Consider the following 22,910-nt stretch of genomic DNA (forward strand, 5'->3'; position numbering starts at 1 on the left):
ACTGGACACGGGGGGATGCATAGACTGTTTGGGGACAAGTCACAGCTACAGGACATGGAAATGTCAGCCCCCACAGACAAGGTTTCACTGGGATGCAGACAATCCACTTGGACCAGGCGGAATACAAAGTTCCCACAAAGTGCTCCCTGGGTCTGGCCCTGCCAGAGCTGCGGCAGCACCAACGGGCAGCTGTAACCAGGGTCCAGCAATGACCTCGATGTCTTTTATGTGTGTTTCCAGATCTAAAGTCCAGCCACAAACCCAGCCACAAACTCAGTACCTGGTTGGTATAGCTCATTTCTGCATCCCATAATAACTCTTGCACAATCCCAGAATGCCCTGCTTTATTGACACGTACCCAGAATTCAGTCAGAGCCCAGTGTTCCTAAAAAGGAAACAGCCGGCCAACCTCCACCTGGATTGGTTAACCCCAGCACTTCTGTTCCCCAAAAGTGAAAACCCCTCACCCCACATGTGGGGCACGGACCCAGAGGCCCCAGCTCAGGATTCTCATCCTCTGCAGAGTCTCAGTGAACCTGCCTTTGCTTTCATCAGTGTCCCTGGTCCGAATTCTTTTACATCGGGAGACAGGGGCTGAAAATCAGGGTAACACTGTCATCTAGGACTGGGTCACAAAAGGAGCTGTGGCAGGAACCACGTGGTCCTCAAAACCAAAACTCTGTAATGTCCAGCCCTTAAATCAAAACAAAAAAAAAAACAAAAAGAAGAAGAAGAAGCAGTTCCAGGTCCCTAGTCCAAAGACAAGAATTTCCTTGTAGTTTATTGGTACCCATTGTGGACAACAAAGGGGCCACTTTCTACCCCTGACAAGCACAGGGGAGGCTGCATGGTGAAACTCAGAACCTCAGAGACTGAAAGTAACCACACAGAGTTACTGTGGGTAGTTCACTAGTTGTTAATAAGAAAGAGAGAAGGAAATTAGACAACCTGCTTATTAAATGGGAGTGTACGCCTGTTTCCCTCACCGGGAAGCCACAGCTTCTCCCCCGGAGGGCACAGCATTGCTCCTGCAAGGGGACCAGCACCTCTCTAGCCCCTTCTGCACCAGAGTGTTGCAGGGAGCAGGGAGAGGTGACTGAGCAGAGAGGCTTGTCAGTGTAACTAGGGGTGGACCCACTGAAAAGTCCGTGATATCCTGGGAAGTTGACTGTCTATATTAGGTTTTTTAAAAAATATCTTTATTGATTGTTAAGAGGGAGGATGGAAGAGAGAGAGGGAACTATCCATGTGAGACAGAAACATTGATTGGATGCCCCCCATAAGTACCCAATGGAGGATCAGACCCTCAACTAGGGAAGTGCCCTGACCAGGAATCACCCCCAAGCCTTTTGGTGTGGAGATGATGCTCCAATCAACTGAGCCTCACCTGCCAGGGCTGATCAGCTGTTGTGAAAAAGCACCTGGTCCATCCCAAACTGGAGCTGATGTAATCCCAGGGAGAATGAAGCTCTCTCTGTGCCCCCCACTCATCCCGATTCATCATGTGAACCAGAAGGAGTTACCCAAAAACCAGGTCCTCACTGCACAGGATCTCCTGGGATGAACACCTTCAGGTGAGGGGGTGTATGTGGATCTGTGTGTGAGACAGAGAGAGAGGGAGACAGAAAGAGAGAGAGAGAGAGAGAGAGAGAGAGAGAGAGAGAGAGAGAGAGAGAGAGAGGGAGAGGGAGAGAGGGGAAGGGGGAGAGGATGGAGAGACTGAGAGGCAGTGAACATGAGTCAGAGGCATCTCTTTTTCTCCAAAGACATGAGACACCATGCTAGGGATCCTCAGTCTCCTGGGAAGACCTATTTTGCCTACACACTGGTCTCGATTCGCAGCCTGTTGGGAGCCACCCTGCCTGGTTTCAGGAGCTATAACCCTCCCCACCCCCCCCACCCCCATGACTAAGGCTGAGTGAGCAACCCTCGGACCATAAGCCATTAAGGAGACAAAGCTTATCTCCCTGGCAGGAGCACCCCTTCTGCTCCTTTTACTTCATCCATAACTGGCCCTCAATGCTTGATCAGTTAGCCAATGATGGGTAAGATTCCCCAAGGAGGGAATGACCTAAGACAGGCACAATCACATGGAGGCTCCAGGGAAGGACTGGGGGTGGCTATGGAGAAAGAGGGTGATGGACCCTGGCCCCTCTTCTTTGGCAAAGCCTGAGTCCTCATTCTGCCTGCAAGAAGCCTCCTAATCTCTTGGCTGCCTTGCCTCCTCTGCCTGACTTAAGCCTGAAACAATGACAGAGGGTGGTGCAGCTCTGTGTTGGAAAAGACGGGCTCCCTGGGTGATCAGGCCTAAAAGAATACATAAACTGCTGTGAAACCTGCTCCACTAAGAATGCCCTCAATTAAATGAGAAGGGTCCAAGCAGGAAGTGAGTTTGTTTCCCAAACCTTTGTAGCCCTTTAGCTAACAAACCCTGACTCAGAATAGGCCCTCAGAGTTCTTTGTAAGCTATCTATCATTGGATTCTTACTGTCTGACAATGATTAATAATTAATAATCCTTACTGTATTGCTGCGCAAATGAAACCCAATAAAAGCCTGTCTAGGCAAGGGCTTGGGGCGCTCTCCCCTTGAGAGAGTAGCCATGCCGTCCCTTTTCCTCCACAGGACTTGGCAGTCCATGTCAATGTATCTTATCTCATCCATAGCACCGTGGACACTGTGAGTTGCTGTCTGGGTCACCAGCCCCTGGTTTCTACACCATCTCCCCTCCTCCTCACACACCACCCTATTTATAATTATCAGCAATAGATGAGTAAGCCTTCAAGGAACTTCTGGAAGGAGAAATAATAGGTCAGCCAATCTCAGGGACACAGTCAAAGAGCCCTGCTGATCTCCTGAGGAGAAGAGGACAATTCACCACCATCTCTCCTCTCTCTCCTCACCAGAAAGATACCCTCACTGTGTCCATTTCTGTGCATCCTGAGGCTCTGAACCCTTGGGGGGTGGGAGCTCAGAGTCCCAGGGAGGTGAAGAGCCAACCCCCTGCATACAACCGAACCTGTGCCATCCTACAGGAAGAGGGGTTTCATGTCCGTGTTTGTAGAACAATGGGGGAAAATCCCAACTTTCTAGGCTGCATGCCCTGCAGACAGAGTAACTGCTGGGGAGGCAGAGAGGCTGGGGCAGCTGCAGCCACAGCAGAGGGTGCTGGTGGGGAGGGGGAGGTTGGAACAAAGGCTCAGGGTTGCCCTGAGTGGCTGCTCAAAGCAGGGGTGAGCCTCTCTCTCCCTCCAACTGCTGAGCACCAACCATCTCAGGCAGAGGCAAGTTAAATCATTGCCACCAACTGGTTTCACAAACTGCCCCTGGAGAAGAGGCTGCTCTCACTGGGGGAGCTCTGACTCAGGTCAGAGGAAGACCAGGGTTGGAGGTGAGGGCTTCCAGGGAAGCAACAGACAGGACACACAGGGACAGTCCCTGGACGTGCGTTGATAATGAGAAGGGACAGACAGTGACAAAATAAGGAAAAAGGGAATTCTCACACAGTAAATTCCCCTGCAGAAAATAAAACCAGAATTATCTATTTATCTTTAGTTTGAATTTTAAGATGCCTCTCACTCTGTTTTACTCTCAAGACTCTGGTGCTGCAAGTGAAGAAGGTTCTGGAACAAATCAGTGACCTCAGTGACCTCACAGGGTGATCTGACCACAGACCCCTCACTGGGCAGGTCAGGGTGGGAGTCAGGCCCCAGGCTGACACGTCTTCAGTAAGAGGTTTCCTTCACCTTCAGCAAACCCTGTCCACTGCCTTCAGGCACCTGGATTAACCTGTGTTTGAGAGGCCAGAGGTCACCCTGTTCCTCAGCCCCTGGGAGAGTGGCCACCCTCCAAGGAGCTCAGGGTCTTATTCCCTCTCTTTCCTCCCTCCTTCCCGTCCCCCTCCCATCCCCCTCAGTGCACACGCAGACAGAAGCTGCCCACCTGTCGTTCCCCAGAGCGGTCAGGCCCTCCCCCCCCACCAACGATGGCAGTCGGCCTTAGATTAACTCTCATGAAAACTCTCTGCAGGATTCCACATTCTCATGTCAACAGACACGAGCACCCAGGCTTCTGTTAAGCCAGACGTAACAAACTGAACAATGGCACAGCATTAATTTTGCTTCTCAAAGAAGTTATTTTTCACAAAACATGTTATTTACATTAGCATGTGATCAGTTAATCTCTATAATTTAAATATATATTAATAAACATGTCTTCAAAGCTTTTTCAGTCCAATATAGTAAATACTGTCAGATGTAAGTGAAATGAGCAAAACCTCTTCAGGGTGCTCAGTAATTCTCAAGTTTTTAATGCATCCTGAGAACAAGAGCTACAAACTGCTGGCCTCCCCACTGACCCTGACCTTGAATGAACGTGGTTCACACTCACCTGCTCAGCCAGGACCTTAAACCTGGGGCCATCCCCACTGACTGAGAAGATTTACTGCAGGGACACCTGAGCCAGCTGAGATCCAGGTGTGTCCTTGTCCATTATCCTTCAGTCCTTGTCTGTCATCCGTCTGCACCTGGAGCTCTGCTGTGATGGCTGGAACTCTAGGGGACTGTGGGGATGGCCCTTCTGGTGCTGGACCCCTGGCTGTCATGGGAGGGCCACCACCCCAACAGCCTGGGCCCTCCCAGCTCTTGGTCCCCCTTCCTCCACCTCTGATCCCCAGTGGTGGCTCCTCACCACTCAGGCCCTGGTGCATCCTGCTGTCCTCACCCCGAGTCCAGAGTGCCTGGTGTCACCTCAGGTCCCATGCTGACAGGTCACCCTGATGTCAGACCAGCAGGCTGTCAGCCTGTCACTGTCCCACATTGTCCTTGGTTGGGAGCCACGTGCAAGCACTGGCTCCCCTGAGACTGGCCCCTGCCCTGTGGGGACAAGCTCAGCAGCTGCTAGAGCAACAGCCTGAGGGAGGGATGGGCTGGGACTGAAGAGGGGTCCCGGGCCTGTGGGGCAGGTTCTCTGGTGTGCCCAGAGGGAGGGGCCGAGTCCTCTGGGTGCTGTGCTGTGTGAGCAGAGACGGCCGGGGCTTCTCTACTGAGCTCTGAGACCAGGGCGCTGGCCTTGATGGCTGCGGTGGGTCCCTGTTCCATGGAGAACCAGGCCACCCTCAGGCACAGTGAGCCCCTGGGCCCCCGTGAATGCTGGGCAGAGGGAGAGGGGGCTGTCATCAGACCCCAGCCTGAAGAAGGGCCTCAGGGGCCCAGAGAAGTGGGAGCGGGGACACGTGTAGATGTGGGACCGATCCCTCATGTTGTAGAAGGAGACGTCTCCACATTCGTAGTCCAAGAAGACAGCCACCCGGCGAAGGCGCTCCTTCAAGGGGATGATCTTCTCTGGAGAGGACAGGACCCGGTACTGGTTGCCAAACAGCTCCAGGGTCCAGAAGCCATTCTGAGGGACCAGCAGGGCCTCCCCCTTCCTCTGCACACGGTCTGCACAGACCCCCACGGCCCACACCATCACATTTCCTACCTCCACCTCCCAGTAGTGTCTCCCCGAGGAGAAACCCTGCACACCCAAGACGCATGGCCGGCAGTCAAATCTCTCCGGGTTGTCGGGCAGGATCTGCCTGGAGGGGCCCCGCCACACCCTCCTCTGGTCCTGGGACAGGAAGAGCTCAGGGTGGGCGGTGTCTGGGTCCAGGAGCACGTCAGCTGCACAGGAAGTGTCAGGGTGAGGCCTGGGTGCTCAGGGGGACCCAGGAAGCCGGGGGGGACATACCCACAGGGTGTGACCTCCATGAAGGCCCCGTGATCCCAGACTGCAGGCAGCTCACAGAGGAGAGCCCCTGTGGCTGCATGTCCACCTGCTGAGTGAGGGGCGGGGCCTCAGGGAGAGCACACCTGGGCACTGAGTGAGCAGAGAGCTTAGCAAAGGGGCTGAAGTTAGTGTCTCCTACTTTCTCTCCACAGTTTCGGGTTTGCACATTCTCCTCTACGTGACATGTAATCTTTTCAGCTGGAAACTTGCCAGATGGGCTTCAAACCCCAGAGACCCTGTCCCTCCCCTCTCCCAGTAAAGCATTCAGGCCAGCGTCTCCTGAAACAGGGGCTGGGCATAGCGGGTCCCTTCACTGGTCCTCCGTGTCCCACCAGTTTCTGCAGGTGACACCTGACATAAGTGACTGACAAGGGGCTCTGTGGAGGGTGAAAAGGGACAATGTCCCTCAGAGTCAACGGGCCACCTGAGAGGTGCTTCTGGGAACAGGTGGGGAAGTGTTTCCGTGCAGCTTCGCTTTAGCGCCCGGTCTGAAGCCCCACTCTGGGCACAGGGGACGCTCCAGACCCCGGCATCCTGCAGACCTGCACCCCCCCCGCAGGTGCCATCACTGAGCCACCTGCACGTCCACTGGGGGGGGGGGGCAGGAGTTTCTCCTTTCCCCACCTCGCTGTGTGCAATGGTGACGATGCTGAAGCTCACCTGGAGTGGGAGGGGGTGAGCACCAGGGTGTCTGGGGAAGCCTGGGGGCTGGCTGCCTTGAGCAGGAGGGGGCGGGCCCCAGCGCCAGCTGCTCCTCAGGGGAGGGCAGGGGATGCTGTGGCTCCCGATGGCCTGACCCTGTCCTCGCCCCACAGGCTGCCCACGGCCAGCATCTGGGCCCTTCTGGGGCAGGCAGGCATCTGTGGCCCCGGTTTGTCCAGCCCTGAGCCGGGCTGCGGGGCAAGCTCACTCCCGTTCCCCAGGTCTCCTCCCTGCGCTCCGTGCCTTCTCCCAGGTCACACCTGGCTGTGCAGTGTCTTCTCTGAGACTAATCCAGGACCCAAGAGCAGCAGAGGGTGAACCGTGGGCTTTGGGGAAGTTCCCTCTGTTTTTGTGACCAGATGATCGTGGGTGAAATGGTGTTTTTTTTTAAGTGTGGGGTCAGGGGTGGCTAAGGAAGCCGAGAGTTGAACAAGAGCCCTGGGAAGTCCCTGTGGGGAGACCTGGGATCCTCTCGCTGGGCGAGATGGGGCCAGTGACCTGGCCCTTCCCCGCCCCCCACACTGCGGCTTCTTGTCCCTCCCGGCTCCTGTGCCCCCTTGGCTGGCTGGTGGGGGCGGCACTCAGGAGGTGAGGGAAGGTCAGAGACACTCACCAGCGTGCAGGAGGCCTCTTCTCCACCCTGTGTGGGACAGACAGGGAGTCAGCTGCATGAGACACAGTGACCCACGGAGTAGACATTGTGTGTGGGGTCGTTCGGGAAACACCACACTTACGCAATTCTTCCTGAAGTTGCTCTGAAACATGAACAGAAACAAAGGAGTGTCCCCTGCAGAGAACTGTGACTTTGAGTGTGTGTGACACGAAGGCCCAGACCTCCCTGTGAAGTCACCGTCCCCTCCCCGACATGTAGGGACCCGTCCAGATGCAGGACCAGGGGCTTGGCTGGTGGCAGTGCCTGTTGGGGTTGGCTTTCTCCCAGCAGCCCAGTGCTCTCTGTCCCGGGTGAGTGGATGCCACGTTTGAGGGGCGAAGGCAAGTAGGAGGACTCTGTGACCAGGACACAGAACTGCAAGCCGGGCTGCTGTCTCCTCTGCCCTCTGTCCCCCAGCCCCAGCTCTGAGCTGTGCCTTTGAAAGACAGCAACTACCCTCCTGTTCTTCTTCCTCCCATTAGACCTTCCTCCTCTTTTCCCACATGGTCCTTACCCAGCTCTTTCCTTGCAGTGTCTTCCTCTTTATCTTCAAAACCCTCTTGCAGTGACAGAATTTCTTTCTCCTTGTGGAGTTTCGAGCAGAGGCCGATGACCCCGACAGTGGTGAAGAACAGCAGCGCCGGCAGCAGGACCGCCAGGGCCACCATCCAGGCTGGGGGGCTGGGGATGAAGGCTTCTTCTGGAACGAAGACTAGCAAAGTCCCAGTCAGTGAGACCAGGCAGACCCAGGTGAGAGCACCCCTGGGTGCACCTCTGAGGCGCTCGCCCAGGTCCCTGCTCTGTCTCTTCCCTCTCAGGAGCCACAGCGGGGGCCACGGCTGGGGCTGATGCAGACAACTCGCACACGTGGACCCACAGAGCAGAGGCCGCCCCTGTGGCCCACACAACGCACCCTCGCTGACGTCTGCTGGGCGCCCTGGAAACACCCCGTTGTCAGGGAAACGGACAGACGCCCAGGGCAACCCTCCCAGCAGCTCAGCCACTCACCTGCCCCCCCCCACACACACACAGGAGCAGCTGCCTCACCAGGACACCCCGACCCCCAGACAGTCAGGCCCCTTTCTGCCTCTGCACCCCTTCCTGTCACCCCAAGTCTCTCAGGGGGAGGCTCCCCTCCGGGTGAGGCCCTGCAGCCCCCAGTCCATGGACGGTTTTCCCTCAAACAGAAGCCGTCGGCTGGTCACCAAGTAGTTCTAGTTGTGTCACCTGTCAGGGCTGAGGAGACAGAAGAGCAGCAGCACCTGCAGTCCCCGTGGGAAGGACCAGATGAGTGAAAACCCACAACCGTCACCGTCCCCGCTGAGCCACTATCTGTGTGGCCTGGTCACTGCAACACCCTCCTTCCGGCTTCTGCTCCAGTCCCTGCCAGGGCTCCTGTCTCACCGAGACTCCACCACAGGCTCCCTGGGACCTGCTTTGCCCAGTCTGGTCTGGGCCCCTTCCAGGTCCACACCCCCCTCCTCCCCTTCTTCCTGCATTCAGTCCCTCCACCCACACCTGCCCCCCGGGTTCCTGGAAACTGCCACACGTGCTGCTGCCTCAGGCCCCGGGCACCTGCCCCTCCTGCTCCCTGGTGCTCACCCCTCACGTGCCCTGTTGTCACCTTCTCACAGGAGCCTCCCCTCACCTTTCCGGTTCCATCACAGCTCCCCTGCCTGTAGCTTTCCAGACACTGTCCCCGGATTAATTTTTCTACAGCACTTTCCACCATCTGATATAATAGTTTAATTAATTGTTTTACTTCTAGGTTCAGTTTGTTGCTTTATAGATTGCTCTATAGTTTTCTAGAGTGTGAACCCTTTTAGGGTACAAGCACTTATGTTTTTCAAGCATTTTGTTTCCTGATTTATCTCCTGTTCCTTGAATAGCACCTTGAACATACATGATCCTTGCTGAGTGTTTATTGAATGACTTTATGAGTGTCTGTAGATAACGACTGTCCCAGGTCCATCCTTGGAAAACCCCATGGGCAGGAGGGGAAGCTTCAGCATCAGCACCCCCAGGTGTAGACAGCCCCCTGCCCCCACCACTCTCCACGGTGTGTGATTGTTCTGAACACACAACCGTAGCTGCAGCATCAGAACCACAACAGGGAAAATGACCAGATTTATCCTCAGGGACAAGGCTCCTTCTCCTGGAATGAGAGACTCTGTGATGTCCCCTGTGAGGAGGGGAGAGGCCTCAGCTCAGCTGCAGCCTGAGCTCCTCAGGGGCCAGGACTCTCCCAGCCCCACCCCTCCCCCAGCCCCACTCAGGCTCCCAACTGTCTGCTGAGGACCCTACCTCCAAGGAATAGCCCCCCAGAGGGCAGGGAACTCACCTGGAATGAAGATCACAGAGTCCCTCTCCTGGCCCAGCAGGGTGTTGTTGACTGAACAGGATGCATTCCTCACAGAGCTGTCCTCGATAACCACGGTCATGGTGACCCTGTAGAGGCCGTCTGTGTCCTCAGTGTAAGCTTCCTCCAGGGCGGGCATGAGCTCACCATAGGGGTCCCTCCACACTGCTCGGGGCTCTGGGTACCACCCTGTGGAGGTGCACTCCAGCCAGACACCCCAATCCTCCTGGCCCTTCATCTCAATGAGGGGCTTGGACCCTACACCTGGGAACAGACAAAGATATGTAAAATGTTTAATTCCAACGCATGTTCCTGGCGAGGACCCTTAGAGCTCTCTGAGCAGCAGCAGGGGCTACTCCGTGGGGTTCCACCGTCTCCCCTGCTCACGGCCCCACTGAGCTCACTGTGCTTCTCAGGACTGGGTGCCCACAGCTCAGCAGGACACACCCCCTCACTGGGCCCTCGGGAAGGGGGAGGCCCCTGCCAGGGCAGAGGGGTCCTCGACAAACACCTGCTGGTCTGTGGGGGCCTGAGGCTCAGAGAGAAACGATCCCCAAGGGTCACACCGTGAAAACGCCACCAAACAAAGAGAAACGTCTCACCTGCCACCACCAGGTGCACGACGGCCTCGTCGTAGGACCTGCCTTGTTGGAAGTAACAGCGGTAGGTGCCGTTGTCACGGGCTGTGACGTTGTGAATGACCAGGGCCACCCTCCCCTTGCGAATGTCTCCGCTCACGAAGGTTGTCCGTCCTCGGTACGGCCGCATCTGCTCGTCTGTCCTCTCGCGCTGGCCCTGGTACAGCAGCACGGCGGGCGAGAACCGGGACCGGAACCAGCGCACCTCCATGTCCTCGGCACTTTTCTCCGGGGACAGGTGGCAGCCTAACTCGGTGTCTTCTCCCACCATGGCCAGGATGGGCTCAGCCGGACCCACGACCGTAAACTGGGCTGTTCAACAAAGTGGCAGAATCAGGCAGGCACTCCGCAGGCCCACACCTAAGGCAGGGGAGGAAGTGGCCGTTCCAGGGGACAGGGCAGGGGGTCCTGGGCTGAGGATTGTGGATAGTGGGGGCCCGGCTGTGGCCATCAGAGCAAGGGAGGCCTGGTAGGGATCCACTGAGGCTGCCAGCGCCTCGGGAACAGTGCACCGAGCAGCTGACCCTGAGTTCCTGCAGGCCCCGGGCGCCCAGAGGTTTCCTCCCGTTCCCGGGCCAGCTGGTCGCCTGGAGCGCAGCTCAGCCTGGAACTGTCCAACAGGCAGCCACCGGCCCGTCCCCACGGGCACGTGTGGTCCAGGTGAGACACACAGAGACAGCGGGAAACTTCGGAATAAAAGAGTGCTCAATGCCTCATTAAAGTTGACATTAATGAAAAGTTTGCACGATGGTGTTTCGGTTATTTGGGGTCATCTGCCTGTGTGATGGGTGAGGCTGGTTTGATCTGAGCCAACTCGTGAGGAATGAGGGAGGAGAGAGCACCACGCACGGAGGGGAGTGCAGTTTTCTTTCTGAGTCCGCAGGAGCCGGGACGCCCCCTACCTGAGACCAGGGCAGACAAGCCGAGGATGGGGAGGACGAGCAGCGGGTCAGGCAGGGGGACGTGCAGCGAAGCAGCCGGCTCCATAGCACCAAGGAGCAGTCACCGGGTGGGGGCTGGGGGACGGGCCGCAGGCCTGGGGGCACGGACGTGGGGAATCGCAGGGAGGCTTGGCGCCACGGCCCTGACCCAGGTGAACGTCCCCGCGACACAGGTCGCTGCTGTAATAGCGCCGCCTGTGTCCTGGGCACCCCCTTCCTCCTCGGGTTCAGGCGTCTCCCCGCAGACTGACTCCCGCTCGTGCCCTGGAATAAGCCAAAGAACGACCATCCGCGCCGCTCCGCTGGCTCCAGGGGTCAGAACTCAGGCTGTGCTGCTGCCACCTGATATCCTTCCGCACCCTCCTCCTCCGCCTCGCGGCATCCCCTCTGCGACCCCAGGTGAGGAGGTCAGCCCCCAGGGAGCCCCTCTCCCGGGCCGCCCCGCTCTCCGCACCAGGTCCCGTCCCGCCCCCACCCTGAGCCCACAGCTCAGCGCCCCTCCTGCCCCACCTGCCAGAGTTCACTCCGGCGCCTCCTTTCCTCCAACGATGCTCAGACGGCCACCTCCGGTTGTCCGGTTGTCCTTCCCTAACCGGCCCTTGGGTACAGTCACAACTGCACACCCGATGGTGCAGAACACGAAGGAAATTTTCCTCCTGTCGCAACAGTGCCTGTGTCATGCTGGGGACCTGTGCCTTCTGTGACCAGAGTCCCAAGATTTCCAGTGGCCGTTCCGAGTTCAGGATTGGTCGGCTGCCGGCCATCCAGCCAATGGCATCCCGGAGTGTCCAATCCTCACCAGTTGCTAGGTAAAATACAGAGATCATGCATAGGCTTTAAACTGGCACAACCGGGAATATTGCCTTTTGAGATCATCTGGTATTTTAGTTTCCTCTTTTCAGAGGCAATGCATTTCTCTTTTGCACAGTCTTGCAATTGCCTGCGTACTGTGGCGTGGTTGCGAACTACGAGGGCAGACGCCTGTATGCACACCTTGTGGGCACCTGTGTGCGTGGAGGTGAGGAGCGCGCAGTTGCTGAGGGGAACGCAGTTTCCAAAGCCAAGGAACGGCCTTCAAGTTGCTGGGCCTGTGGAGGGAAGGAGAGAGGTGGGGGGTGGGGAGGGGTGCACAGGGCGGAGCTGGGCGTGGGGGGGCGTGGGGGAGGGGGAGGCGTGTGGTAAAAGGTAGAGGCAAACAGCAGCTGCAACCACTGTTAGGGAGACCTTGTGGCTCAGAAACCGGGGGCTGAGAGACGCGGGGACCCTGAGTGAGAGGCAGGGCCCTCTCCTTCGCGCGGGAGGTGGCTCTCCAGGGCCCACAGGACGATGGCAGCGAACAAGGCTCCCTCCTCTGCCTGGTTGGGTCCAGCACCCTACTAGACCCAAACATTCTCCGATGCCCCATAGACTGGACCACTGCGTGCATTTCTTCTAGAATAATCTTCCCAGAGCACATGCATAGCATTTCCCGCCTGTGCCTTAACGCTTCCCCTGAAGGCCCGGATCCCCTCTGACGCTGTCCACGCTGCAGGTAGCTCACGAGCACCGGCCCCAGCAGCAGTGACTCCACAGCTGGGACCCTGTCCCCATGTCATTCCCTTCACCTGACTTGTTCCCCCACACCTGTCCCTGTGAGAATGACCCATCGGTTTTAGGGCTTATGACACCTTCTCCTCACCATGGTCATTACCGTCAGACAAACACCCCCTTCAAACAGGCCGTCTGTTTCCTGTGGGTGCTCTGACAACACACAGTCACCACCTCACTCGGTCCTTGTCCCAGCCCTCACAGAGCAGCAGTGACTGTGGAACACGGCAGAACTCGGGGACACACAGGGGCAGGAGGGGAGGAGCCTGGTCAGGTCCCCCCTCCCCCTGCCTGCAGCCCCTCCTTCCAGCCCCGCCCCTCCTGCCTCTGCCTCCTACAGAGACCTGTGGACCCCAGGACACCTGCCATCCCTGGTCCTTGGGCTCTGGGCAGTAGGTGAAGACACCTTTGAGACCATGAGTTCAGGTCACCCCCTAAAACTGTCCCAGTCAAGACCTGGAGAGGAAAGAGGGAGCAGGGGCCCTCGGGGGTTGTCCTGGGGACACACAGGGACCCACTCACCAGGCTGGAAGAGGGCTGTCTTCCACTCTGGAGGGAAGGAGACACAGACAAGGAAGGGTCATTCTTTCTGTCCCCCCCACCCACTGTCCTCACTGAGCCTCTTCTCTCCCCTCTCCTCAGTCCCCTCCAACGTCCACTCCCCTCATCTGCAGCTCTGTGGACCAGGCTGAACCCTCTCCCAGTGCTGGGCTTCCCTCCATCACGCTGGGGTTGTGGGGACACGACCAGGCTGTGCCGGGTGTGGGCGTGTGTGTCAGCAGGGTGAGGGGACACTGGGTCTGGAAGGTCCTCTCTCAGTGACCAGACAGGAGGAGGTGGTGCAGACACAGAGAATGACCCTCTTGAGCTGCATGGGATGGCTCCTCACCCAGCAGAGAAATGGTTTAATTACTTCACACAGAAGTGCCAGGAAACCAGAGAGCCTCAGACTCACTCACCTGCAATGGCCTGAGACTGCTCACCTGCAATGGAGACAGGCAGTCACCTGAACTGTCATTTCTGAGTCAGTTCCTTCTTCTCCCTTGGGCCCCCCTGTCATCTTCCTGTGTGCCCCCCACCCTCCCCACCTCCCCCTCTGCCTGTTCCCTCCCCAGCTCCTCCTCCTCCTCTTTCCATCAGCTGCAGCTCAGGACCCCAAGGTGCCTTGCACGGGCTGTCCCAGGGTCACCGCACAGCTGTCCTGTCCGTGTCTGTGCAGCAGTCACCTCACATCCAGGGTTTCACTTTACAAAGTTTCAGTTACCTTCTGTCAACCCTTGTAGGAAAGTGTTAAATGGAAAATTCCAGAAATAAACAATTCATAAGTTTTAAATTTCACATCACTTTGAGCAGCATCATGAGATCTTCTTGTGCCGTCCGCGCCGCCCTGTGCCCTCACGCACCAACCCTTAGTCCGACCCATCCCCCCTGGGGATCTCCCCCACCCACTCTAGTCCCTGAGGAGCATCTCTGTGCCAGATGCACAGTCGCAGTGTCACAGCGCTCGTGTTCAAGTCACCCGTATTTTACCTAATAACAGCCCCAAAGCACAAGAGCAGTGACGCTGGCAATGCTGGTGAGTGTGCCAGAATTTGGGCTTATTTGCCCCAAACTGACGCCATGGGCTAGGGGAGCAAGATCTCAAATGCTCCTGAGAATAAATGTTGCAGCTTATTTTATGCATTTGAATTTAAGGAGGGGACATATTTTGTTTACTTTTTTTGTTTTCCTTTTTTTTTTTTTAAAGAATAATTCTAACATCTGAAGTAAGCCAATTATGCTTATTAACATCAACCGCTCTATCTATGGGAGAAATTAGCTACTGACAAATGGGAGTTTTCCCACCATCTCTGCTGAGCCGGGCTTGGCAATGTGCACCTAAGAATTCCAGCAAACTTTGCAGCGGTAACTACGCCAGCGTTTGCTGGGAGAGAGCTCCCGGTGTGCCCGGTAGGCGTCTTTCTCAGCACACCGCATCTGCAAACTCACAGCAAGCCTGTGAGGTCGGCGAGGAAAGTATAAACTCCAGTTTTCCCTCAACAAATGGTCACCCTGAATCCTGGGGCAGCCCCAGCCCTGCAGACCCCTTCCCCTCTGAGCGGCTGAGGGTCCTACCTCAGCCGTTGGTTGCTGATTTTCTGAGAGCCCAGGCTGCGCGCCTCCAACACACCCCACCCCCGGGTCCCTAGCCTTCCCCACTCCACTCCGGAGCGACCGATAAAGACAACAGAAGTCCTCCAAGTGCCTATTCTTTTTGTGTAAACACAGAGAAAACCTGGTAAGAAGAGGAATGAAATAGAATCGGAAGAAGTGCAAACAGAAGCGAGTCGGAGGCAGAGGGAATCAGGCATTGATTGGAGGAGGGAGCCAGGCGTGTCTCCGTCCAGCTGCGTGGTTCGCACCAAATACCAAAAACTAATCCCATAGACCAGGTGGACAGATTTCAGGAGCCTGGGCCCTGCAGGACCTCGTGGCGCAACGGTAGCGCGTCTGACTCCAGATCAGAAGGTTGCGTGTTCAAATCACGTCGGGGTCAGTGGCGTTGCTTTTTTCTTTCTTTTTTATTGCCTTGGGGTGAGGGGCGTTGGTCTGTAAAGTTAAATCCTATGCAGAAACGAAAACGTGCCTTTCTTTCTTTCTCTGACCTTGGATGCCCTCCTTAAACACCTTAACAAAGTGAGTCAATAGGCAAGAATGCATAACATAGAATATTGTTATTGTATTTGAAGGGCTTATTTCTGGGTCCATAGAGACGTTTTGTGCTCTTTTATTGCAAACATCCTGAATCTCACTCATCACCAGCTCGTCCAGCCCTCCCGGGCCTCCCTCCACCCTCACTCCTGCGCTGGAGGAGCCGGTCTGCCGCCGTCTCCGCTGGTCCGGAACCAGACCGTCTGCCGCGCAGCTGCGTCCGCCCCTCCCTCCACGCCAGAGAGGTAACACAGCCGCAGAAACCCCCACCCGAGAGCTCAGGTTGTAGGGGAGGAACCAGCACATCAGAAAGTTAATCCTCTGGGCTAGAAGGTCCAGGAACACTATGTTTAAAAAAACTCCATTTTTTTTTAAGTGCAGAAATCTGCATTTTTTTCCTCACCTGGATCTCAAGAATACGCCCCTCCCCCAACAGATTATGAACCATCTATCACATTACAGCATGGAAAAAAGGGAAGGCATGTTTATTTCGTCAGAGTTTACTGTTTCGTATAATTTAGAATGACTTTAAAATGACGTTTGGGGTGTCAGCAGACATTTTGTTACAGGTGTGATGCCCACGCTCACACAGTAACAGGTGTGGCTCCCCGTGCCTTTGTGCTTTCCCCATTTCTTATTAACTCTTTTCTTAGGAGTTAGTTCAAGCCCACTGCTATCGTATTACAAAGGACAGATCACTGATCTGGAAAAAGGAGAAAAAAACACGCACTTCGTTCTGAAAGTTGGAAAAGACCCAAGAGGAAAAAAAAAAGTCAAACCAAAACCAATCGGAATAGTAACTACAAGGAATGCACTCGTGGTAGCAGAGTGGCGCAGCGGAAGCGTGCTGGGCCCATAACCCAGAGGTCGATGGATCGAAACCATCCTCTGTTAGGTTGTCCTTATGTTTCTCCTCCAGAATAGACAATAGGAGGCTCTTAGAGCTCCCATGGGGACCATTAGAACAGTGACTCCAGAGAGAACTGTCCCTTTTGTTACAAGTCACAAATCTTGTGAAATGTTTGAGTCTTTAAATTACCCTTATGTACTTCATGTTTTATTGTTTACACTATTACAGAGGCCCCCACCTTCCTCCTTGCCCCTCCCCCACCCTGTCCTCACCATCCCCTTCCCCCTCCCCCACCCTGCCCTCACCATACCCCCTTTCCTTTGACCATACCCACACGGTCGTCAGTGTCTGTGGGCCGCGCATATTTGTTTCTTGGCCAATCCCTTCACCTTCTCTCATCCAGTCTCCCCTCCCCACTTTTTACCTTTATATAAAAAGGCTAACAAGCCTTTCACACAAAATCAAAACCCAACAAAATTCGCTATCTACTATGTGTATATCCTCTTTAGTGAGCTATCTAAGTCTTTTCCCCCCTTTTAAGCATATGAAAATGTCACAAGAGAAATGCAAACTAAAACAACAATGTGATACCGGACACTCCTATGAGAATGTCCAAACTCTAAAACACTGGCAACATCGAGCGCTGGGAGGATGTGGAGCGACCGAAACCCTCAATCATTGCTGGTGGGAAGGCAACACGGTGCAGCCACTGGGAAGACAGTTTGGTGGTTTCCTGGAAAACTAAGCAAACTCTTACCGTAAGACCCAGCTATCGCACTCCTTGTCATTTACACAAAGGACTTGACATTTATGTCCATGCAGAACCCCACCCACAGCTGTTGAGAGCACCTTTATTCATAATGACCACAACTTACATGCAAGCAAATACGCTTCAGCGACGGAGAAATAAACTCATACACCCAGACAATGGAATATCATTCATCTCTATAAATAAGTGAGCTACTCAATCATGAAAAGAGGTGGAGGGAACTTAAGTGCGTATTAATAAATGAAAGAAGCCAGTCAGAAAGGGGGCACATTGCAGACAAAACCATGGAGACAGTAAAATGCAGGGGTGCACGGGAGGGAGTATGGACAGGTGAGCACAGAGGGTTTTTTGTGCAGTGAGTATGCTCTGCATTATGCCATAAAGATGGATATGTGCCCATACATTTGTCCAAGCCCGTGGGATGTACAACAGCAGGGGTGAACTTGAATCAGAACTGTGGACTTGGAGTGATGATGATGTGTCAGTGTTGGTTCATCAGCTGTAGTAAATGTACCACTCCGGTGGGGGGTGCTGATGTTGGGGGAGGCTGTGCATCTGCACCTCCCTCTCAATTTTGTTGTGAAGCTATATCCGCTCTTAAAACCTAAGTTGAGAGAAAGTGTTTTGAAGATCGGTCAGTGATGAAAATGATATAATGATGTGATTTAAAGAAAATCTATGTATGTAAAAGAAGAGTTGTAAACTATAAGCTGGAGCCTATATTATTAACATTTTTGCCATTTTATATAAAAGGCATAACATCCAATTTAAAAATTAAATTAAATTTAAAATATACATAACACAGAAGCCCAGGAACGAGAGGAATTTCAAAGGACATAAGCAAAAAAAAAAAAAAAAAAAAAAAAAAAAGACGACCAAAGCTAGCAGGTGTCAAATAGGGAATCTTCTGACCCATAATCGGACACGTTATCCATTGCAGCACTGGCCCTCCTGAATATTGTATAAGACTTACTTACACATTTAGAAAAGGAAGTAGGAGAATTATTTGTTGTTCTAAATATGAGTGTGTGCTGTGAGTGCAGTTAGGGGGTTAAGGGGTCAAGCAAAAATGAAAAAGCGTTCATAAACATGGACTCCAGTGTGATAATTGCGGGGAGGGGGGAATATAACAGGGACAAATGGGAATGGAAAAAATAAAAATAAATTTTAAAAAAATAAAGTAAACATGAGTATATGAATTCTTTTCCTTCAATTTGCTTTTCCTCTGGCTACCAGAATTTCGAAGCCTGAAACCTCAAAATGGAAACAGGAGGACCGTGGGTTTCCTTTGTGGCTGGAGAGCATCTTAACATAAAAACCCTGGATATCGTAGTCGGCAGGATTCGAACCTGCGCGGGGAAACCCCAATGGATTTCTAGTCCATCGCCTTAACCACTCGGCCACAACTACAGGTGAAGAATATGACCCAGGGTCCTTCAGCTTATGATTTATCACTTATTCTACGCTCCTTCAGGATTCAGCGGTAAGAAGACAAGACAAAGGATATCATACCGTGTCTTGTCAATGAAACTGGAGAAGAATCAACCAACTTTAATTCTAGCATGTGGTAAGCTGAGAATGACTCTTTGGATCTTTCCTGGAAAACAAATCAGCGATATGTTACAATAACTTTAAATAACCTGGCAAGGATATTCCTTACAGAGAGACGCTGTGCTTCTTCAAACACCTAATGCAGTGCCTGGAATATGGTAAAGGCTCAAGAAATGGCAGCTGCTATAGTCACCATTGGTTTTAAATTCAAGAATGAGGACCCAATAAAATATTCCATGGGGAAGGCTATCTCTTGTCTCTTCATAAAGCCCAAAATATTTTAAAACAGCAGACAGAGTATTTTTTATTAGTGTGCAAGTGGGGGATTCTGTATTTCATCAGTAGGTCCATCCTATGAGCAGAAAAAGGCTAGGGCATGATCGATAAATCCCTGCTTATGTGCTGATGGATTGGAAACCATCTGCGGCCCAGATTTCTCCTCTGGGTTCCAGAACATAGAATTGTCCTGGTTATTTCTTTTTCTATCTTTATGGACCTCTCAAATGCCATACTTTCCAAATGGAATGCTCCATCTTTCTTTCTGAACTCGACCCTCCTCCAATAACCCAAATTTTTGAAAGAAGCACCCAGATCAACCTCCTCATTATTTCTCTAATCTGACTCTTTTTATTCCCTCAAGCCTCAGGCCCGTTTTCTCAGATCAGGCTGTGGAATGAATTCTACTGAAGCTCACATGTGAAGGATGTGTGGAAATGAGCCCAGAGGGAGAGGGGGTCAGAACATGAGAGAAAATGCAGAAAGTTCTGTCTTGCTGAAGCATTGCTTCTGTTGGAGGGGCAGCAGTGAGCGATAACACCAGAGATGCAGCTGGGGGCTGTTCACCTAGGTGGGGCTCTGTCAACATTAACTGGGGTGTCCATCTGAGAATGCAAATATGCTTGGATTTTGTCCCCTTTACAGGTACTCTGGTCTACAGGGAAGATCACCAATGGCACAGGAGGCCCTCACCGTGGGCGTCCGTCTGTCTGTCTGACCTTCTCAGGTCCCTCTCTGGCCCCCTGTCAGGGGGCCTGGAGCTCCTGAGGCAAGAAGGCTCTGCCCTGCCTCACTGGCCTGGTTTCTTCGTGTGAACCCTCTGTCTCCTTGGAGCCCTGTGCTCTTCCTTCCGGGCCTTTGTTTATGCAGGACAACTTCTGCCAAGTCTTTTTTTAATTTAATTTAAACTTTTATTATGAAAAATTTAAACATAAAAAGTGGAGAGAATAGGGAATTCTCTGTGCACCCACTACCCATATTAAACAGTAGTTAACATTTTTACCATATTACTCTTAACATGTAAACACATCTTACATACTCAAAATACTATGATCACAAGTAAAAAATCTAGCGTTTCTTTATGGAAACATCTAACACCCATTTCTTATTCAAGGGCCTCTGATATGTCTTTTGGAGCCAGTTTTTTCTAACTAGATCCAATCACAGTTCATTTACCGAATTTGGTTGTAACGTTTCCTTAATGCCTTTTAGTTTTCAACGGTCTGCCAGCTTTGCTGTTGTTGTTGTTGTTGTTGCTGCTGTTGTTGTTGTTTTGACATTGACTTGTTAAAACGTCCGAGCCCGTCGCCTCGTAGAATGTCTCACATTCCGGATTTGTTCTCACTGTTCCCTCATGGCAGCTTTTCATTCATTCTTCTGCTCTAAACTAGAAGTCCAGCACCAATGACTGACGAGATGCCTTTAGTTGATTAGACTGGATTCAGGTGAAAACTTCTGGGTTGGCACCTGTACTTGATCCAGTACTTCTCAGGGATCTTCCTTTTCGCGGTTCGCAAGCGATCTTGGGTCGGCCCTTTGACACCCCGAACAGATTGTTTCCCGATCATCTTCTTCTAAGAAGTGTAAGGCCCCCACGGCTTTTGAAAGCCCTGGGTCTGTGGTTTTTCTGGGAATCGCAGCGGGTGAGTTTCTAGTTCCACCATTTCCGTACGTTTGTTGAAGGGGACTTTTGTCAAACGTGTCGACTTTTTTCCTGCCCTTTTCTGCCCCGGTCTTTCCTAGAGGCCCCCAGGAGGCTGCACAACACCCCCGTTATGACAATCTTGGGTGCAGGGGTGTGGGCGCTAAATGGTGAGCGGGCAGGGGGAACTCGAGGTCCACAACGTTGTAGTTCTCAGGCTCGAGTGCGCAAGGGCCTGGCTCCGACAGCTGGTGAAACCCCGGCCCCCAACCCGCACCCACGAGGGTCCTCGCCTTGCAGCTGGAGCGAAGGTCTGGCGGGGAAGCTTGCGTTTCTAAGACGCATCCACGCGCTGCCTCTGGTCGGTGGACCAGATTTTGGGTAGCGCCGCCTGGAAAAACGGACTGCGGTGATGTGACGGAGAGACAGAGAAACAGATACTTGGAGAGGGGGAAAGAAACAAAGGAAGGGACGTGGGGGAGAAACACGTGGAGGAGGAACTGCTAAGGTGGAAAAGAAGATTTCTGACTTGAAAAAGATGTTAAAGGAAACAACCACGAAGGGATTCGAACCCTCAATCTTCTGATCCGAAGTCAGACGCCTTATCCATTAGGCCACGTGGTCCCCTTGGAGGGACTGGTGTGTGGGTAGAAAATTTGTTGGAGTAATCTCGGAGCCCTCCCTGCAAGGGGGGCGGAGATGCTATTGCGAGCCGAGGTGTCTCCGACGCCTCGAAAATCTCACAGTCTAATCGGGGAAACCAGCTGAACCGAACAGTAAAAATGCTGTGAAGTCACGACGCTCGGTGACTAAGGGTAACAGGGTGCTCTGCCTTTGCGTGGGGGTCGGGCAGGGAGGCCACGGCGAGCGAGAAACGCCGAGGGCTGAAGCAGGGAGGCGAGGACGGGGGCGAGGACGGAGCCGGGCCGCTTTGTCTGCCCAGGGACCCCCGGCGCGGGGCAGGGCTCCCAGGTAAAGGTCGTGGAGTCAGCACAGGGTTTACTTTTGCGCACTTCAGAAATCACACCGAAAGCAACTCTGAAACATTAATTCCAACAGGACAAAAAGTCGAGGAGGTAATAGCAACACCATTTGGTGATCTGGAAATCCGACTGAGGGGGGCCAGTTGGCTTGTCAGACCCGAGACAGCTGACCCCACCCCCCCAAACGGGCCGAGTGGGCAGAGCAAAGCGGCGGTCGCACTTGCACCACAGGCTCGTGCTCACCCCACGCCAGGCTCGGGAGCTGTCCGCAGCAGCTCCGGCTGGAAACGGCCTGCTAGGAGCCGAACCTGTCCTCACCCCCAGCCCCGCCCCCTCTCTAACCTCCAGGACTCACCCTGGGGCGGCTTTTTCAGAGGTGAGCCAAGTGGAGCGAGGTCAGATGGGTGGGCCCTAACCCAGGATGACGGGTATCTTTAGGACACGGGATTAGGACACAGACACACAGAGAGAGGACCATGTGAAGACACAGGGAGAAGACGGCCAACTGCACACCTGTTGAGAAGGCTGATCCAGGACTTCCAGCCTCCAGAAGTGTGAGAAGGTGAGTTTGTTGCCTGAGCCCCCCAGTCTGTGGACTCAGTTACGGCAGCCCTGGCAAGCAGCTACACCTGTGCCTGCCCCGTCCTGGAAGGAGACTGACTGCACGTTTACTTTCTCGAGAGAGAAGACTATCAGGTCTCTAAGCTGGGGCAGAGGTTCTCAAACGTTTTCCCGGAGGGCCTGTCCAAACCCAGCCTGCTGGGCCACCCGCGACTTAGTGAACCCCGGGGCCCGGGTGTGGCGGGATCTGCATTGCTAACCAGCCTCCAGCTGAGACCGACGCTCGGGGTCCCGGAGGCGCCTTTGGAGAACGACCGCGGGAAGACCGCTCACGGGGCTAGGGGAAAAGCTGAGACCAGCAAATCCAAGCTCTTTCCTCGCTGTGAACCGAGTGGCACGCGCTCGCTCGCTGCGGAGACCAGAAGGCCCGGGACACCCCTGAGCGCGCGCGCGCGCGCGCGGCGTTCGCTGGGCGCCCGAGGGCCGGCAGGTGGCGCGCCGGCTGCGGGGCGGCGGCGGCGGCGCGCGGGGCCCGTGCGTGCGTGCGCGCGCGCCCGCGGGGGAGCGCGCGTGTCAGCGGAGCGGGGAGTCCGGCGAACCTGCAGGAAAAGCCGCGCTGCCAGCGGCGCTGCGGCTCTCGCTCCGCTTTCGCGGCGGACGTCAACCCGGGGCGTGCGCGGCCGTCCTCCGAACCGGAGGGCTCCACGTCAGAGGCCGCGACGCTCCCCCCTTCGGAGCGTTGGGGGCGATGCTGAGTCTGGTCAGTACCTTAACAACGAAGCGCTGGCGAGGCCACGAGTACTGCCTTGGGGAGAAAAACGGTCAAATCTACCAAGAACAAGAAATAAATCTTTACAAGCTGGGCAGCTGGGGGGAGAAAGCAGTGTTTGCGGGAGAAGGAAAACTACTCAAATCTGACTTGAGAGGAGAAAAACGGCCG

The 22,910-nt window shown here is 54.3% G+C and overlaps 1 protein-coding gene and 4 non-coding genes across 5 annotated transcripts; 2 read left to right on the forward strand and 3 right to left on the reverse strand.

Moving 5' to 3' along the window:
- Positions 1–5,039: 5,039 nt before the first annotated feature.
- LOC114489462 (butyrophilin subfamily 2 member A2-like) lies at positions 5,040–11,886 on the reverse strand. The gene is made up of 8 exons (XM_036015216.1): positions 11,571–11,886; positions 11,022–11,155; positions 10,084–10,431; positions 9,464–9,745; positions 7,637–7,834; positions 7,205–7,225; positions 7,084–7,110; positions 5,040–5,662 (listed from the first exon to the last, which is right to left on the reverse strand). Exons 2-8 carry the CDS (start codon positions 11,104–11,106, stop codon positions 5,040–5,042), a joined length of 1,584 nt encoding a protein of 527 aa, XP_035871109.1. The 5' UTR covers positions 11,107–11,155; positions 11,571–11,886.
- Positions 11,887–15,111: 3,225 nt separating this feature from the next.
- Positions 15,112–15,183, forward strand: TRNAW-CCA. The gene has a single exon. It is a non-coding gene; the product is annotated as a tRNA-Trp (tRNA).
- Positions 15,184–16,160: 977 nt separating this feature from the next.
- Positions 16,161–16,232, forward strand: TRNAM-CAU. The gene has a single exon. It is a non-coding gene; the product is annotated as a tRNA-Met (tRNA).
- A 2,053-nt stretch (positions 16,233–18,285) lies between these two features.
- TRNAS-AGA lies at positions 18,286–18,367 on the reverse strand. Its single transcript has one exon. It is a non-coding gene; the product is annotated as a tRNA-Ser (tRNA).
- A 2,610-nt stretch (positions 18,368–20,977) lies between these two features.
- TRNAR-UCG lies at positions 20,978–21,050 on the reverse strand. Its single transcript has one exon. It is a non-coding gene; the product is annotated as a tRNA-Arg (tRNA).
- Between the last annotated feature and the right edge of the window lie 1,860 nt (positions 21,051–22,910).

Source organism: Phyllostomus discolor, chromosome 14 (genome assembly GCF_004126475.2).
Source record: "Phyllostomus discolor isolate MPI-MPIP mPhyDis1 chromosome 14, mPhyDis1.pri.v3, whole genome shotgun sequence".
Taxonomy (NCBI): domain Eukaryota; kingdom Metazoa; phylum Chordata; class Mammalia; order Chiroptera; family Phyllostomidae; genus Phyllostomus; species Phyllostomus discolor.

What these genes read in the sequence shown, in the direction of transcription:
- LOC114489462 (XM_036015216.1), bottom strand. Translation starts at nt 11,106, where the DNA reads ATGGAGCCGGCTGCTTCGCTGCACGTCCCCCTGCCTGACCCGCTGCTC. An exon ending in CTCTGTGATCTTCATTCCAG is followed by an intron (nt 7,835 to 9,463) that starts GTGAGTTCCCTG and finishes GGACTTTGCTAG; the next exon opens with TCTTCGTTCCAGAAGAAGCC. An exon ending in CACTGCAAGGAAAGAGCTGG is followed by an intron (nt 7,226 to 7,636) that starts GTAAGGACCATG and finishes TTCATGTTTCAG; the next exon opens with AGCAACTTCAGGAAGAATTG.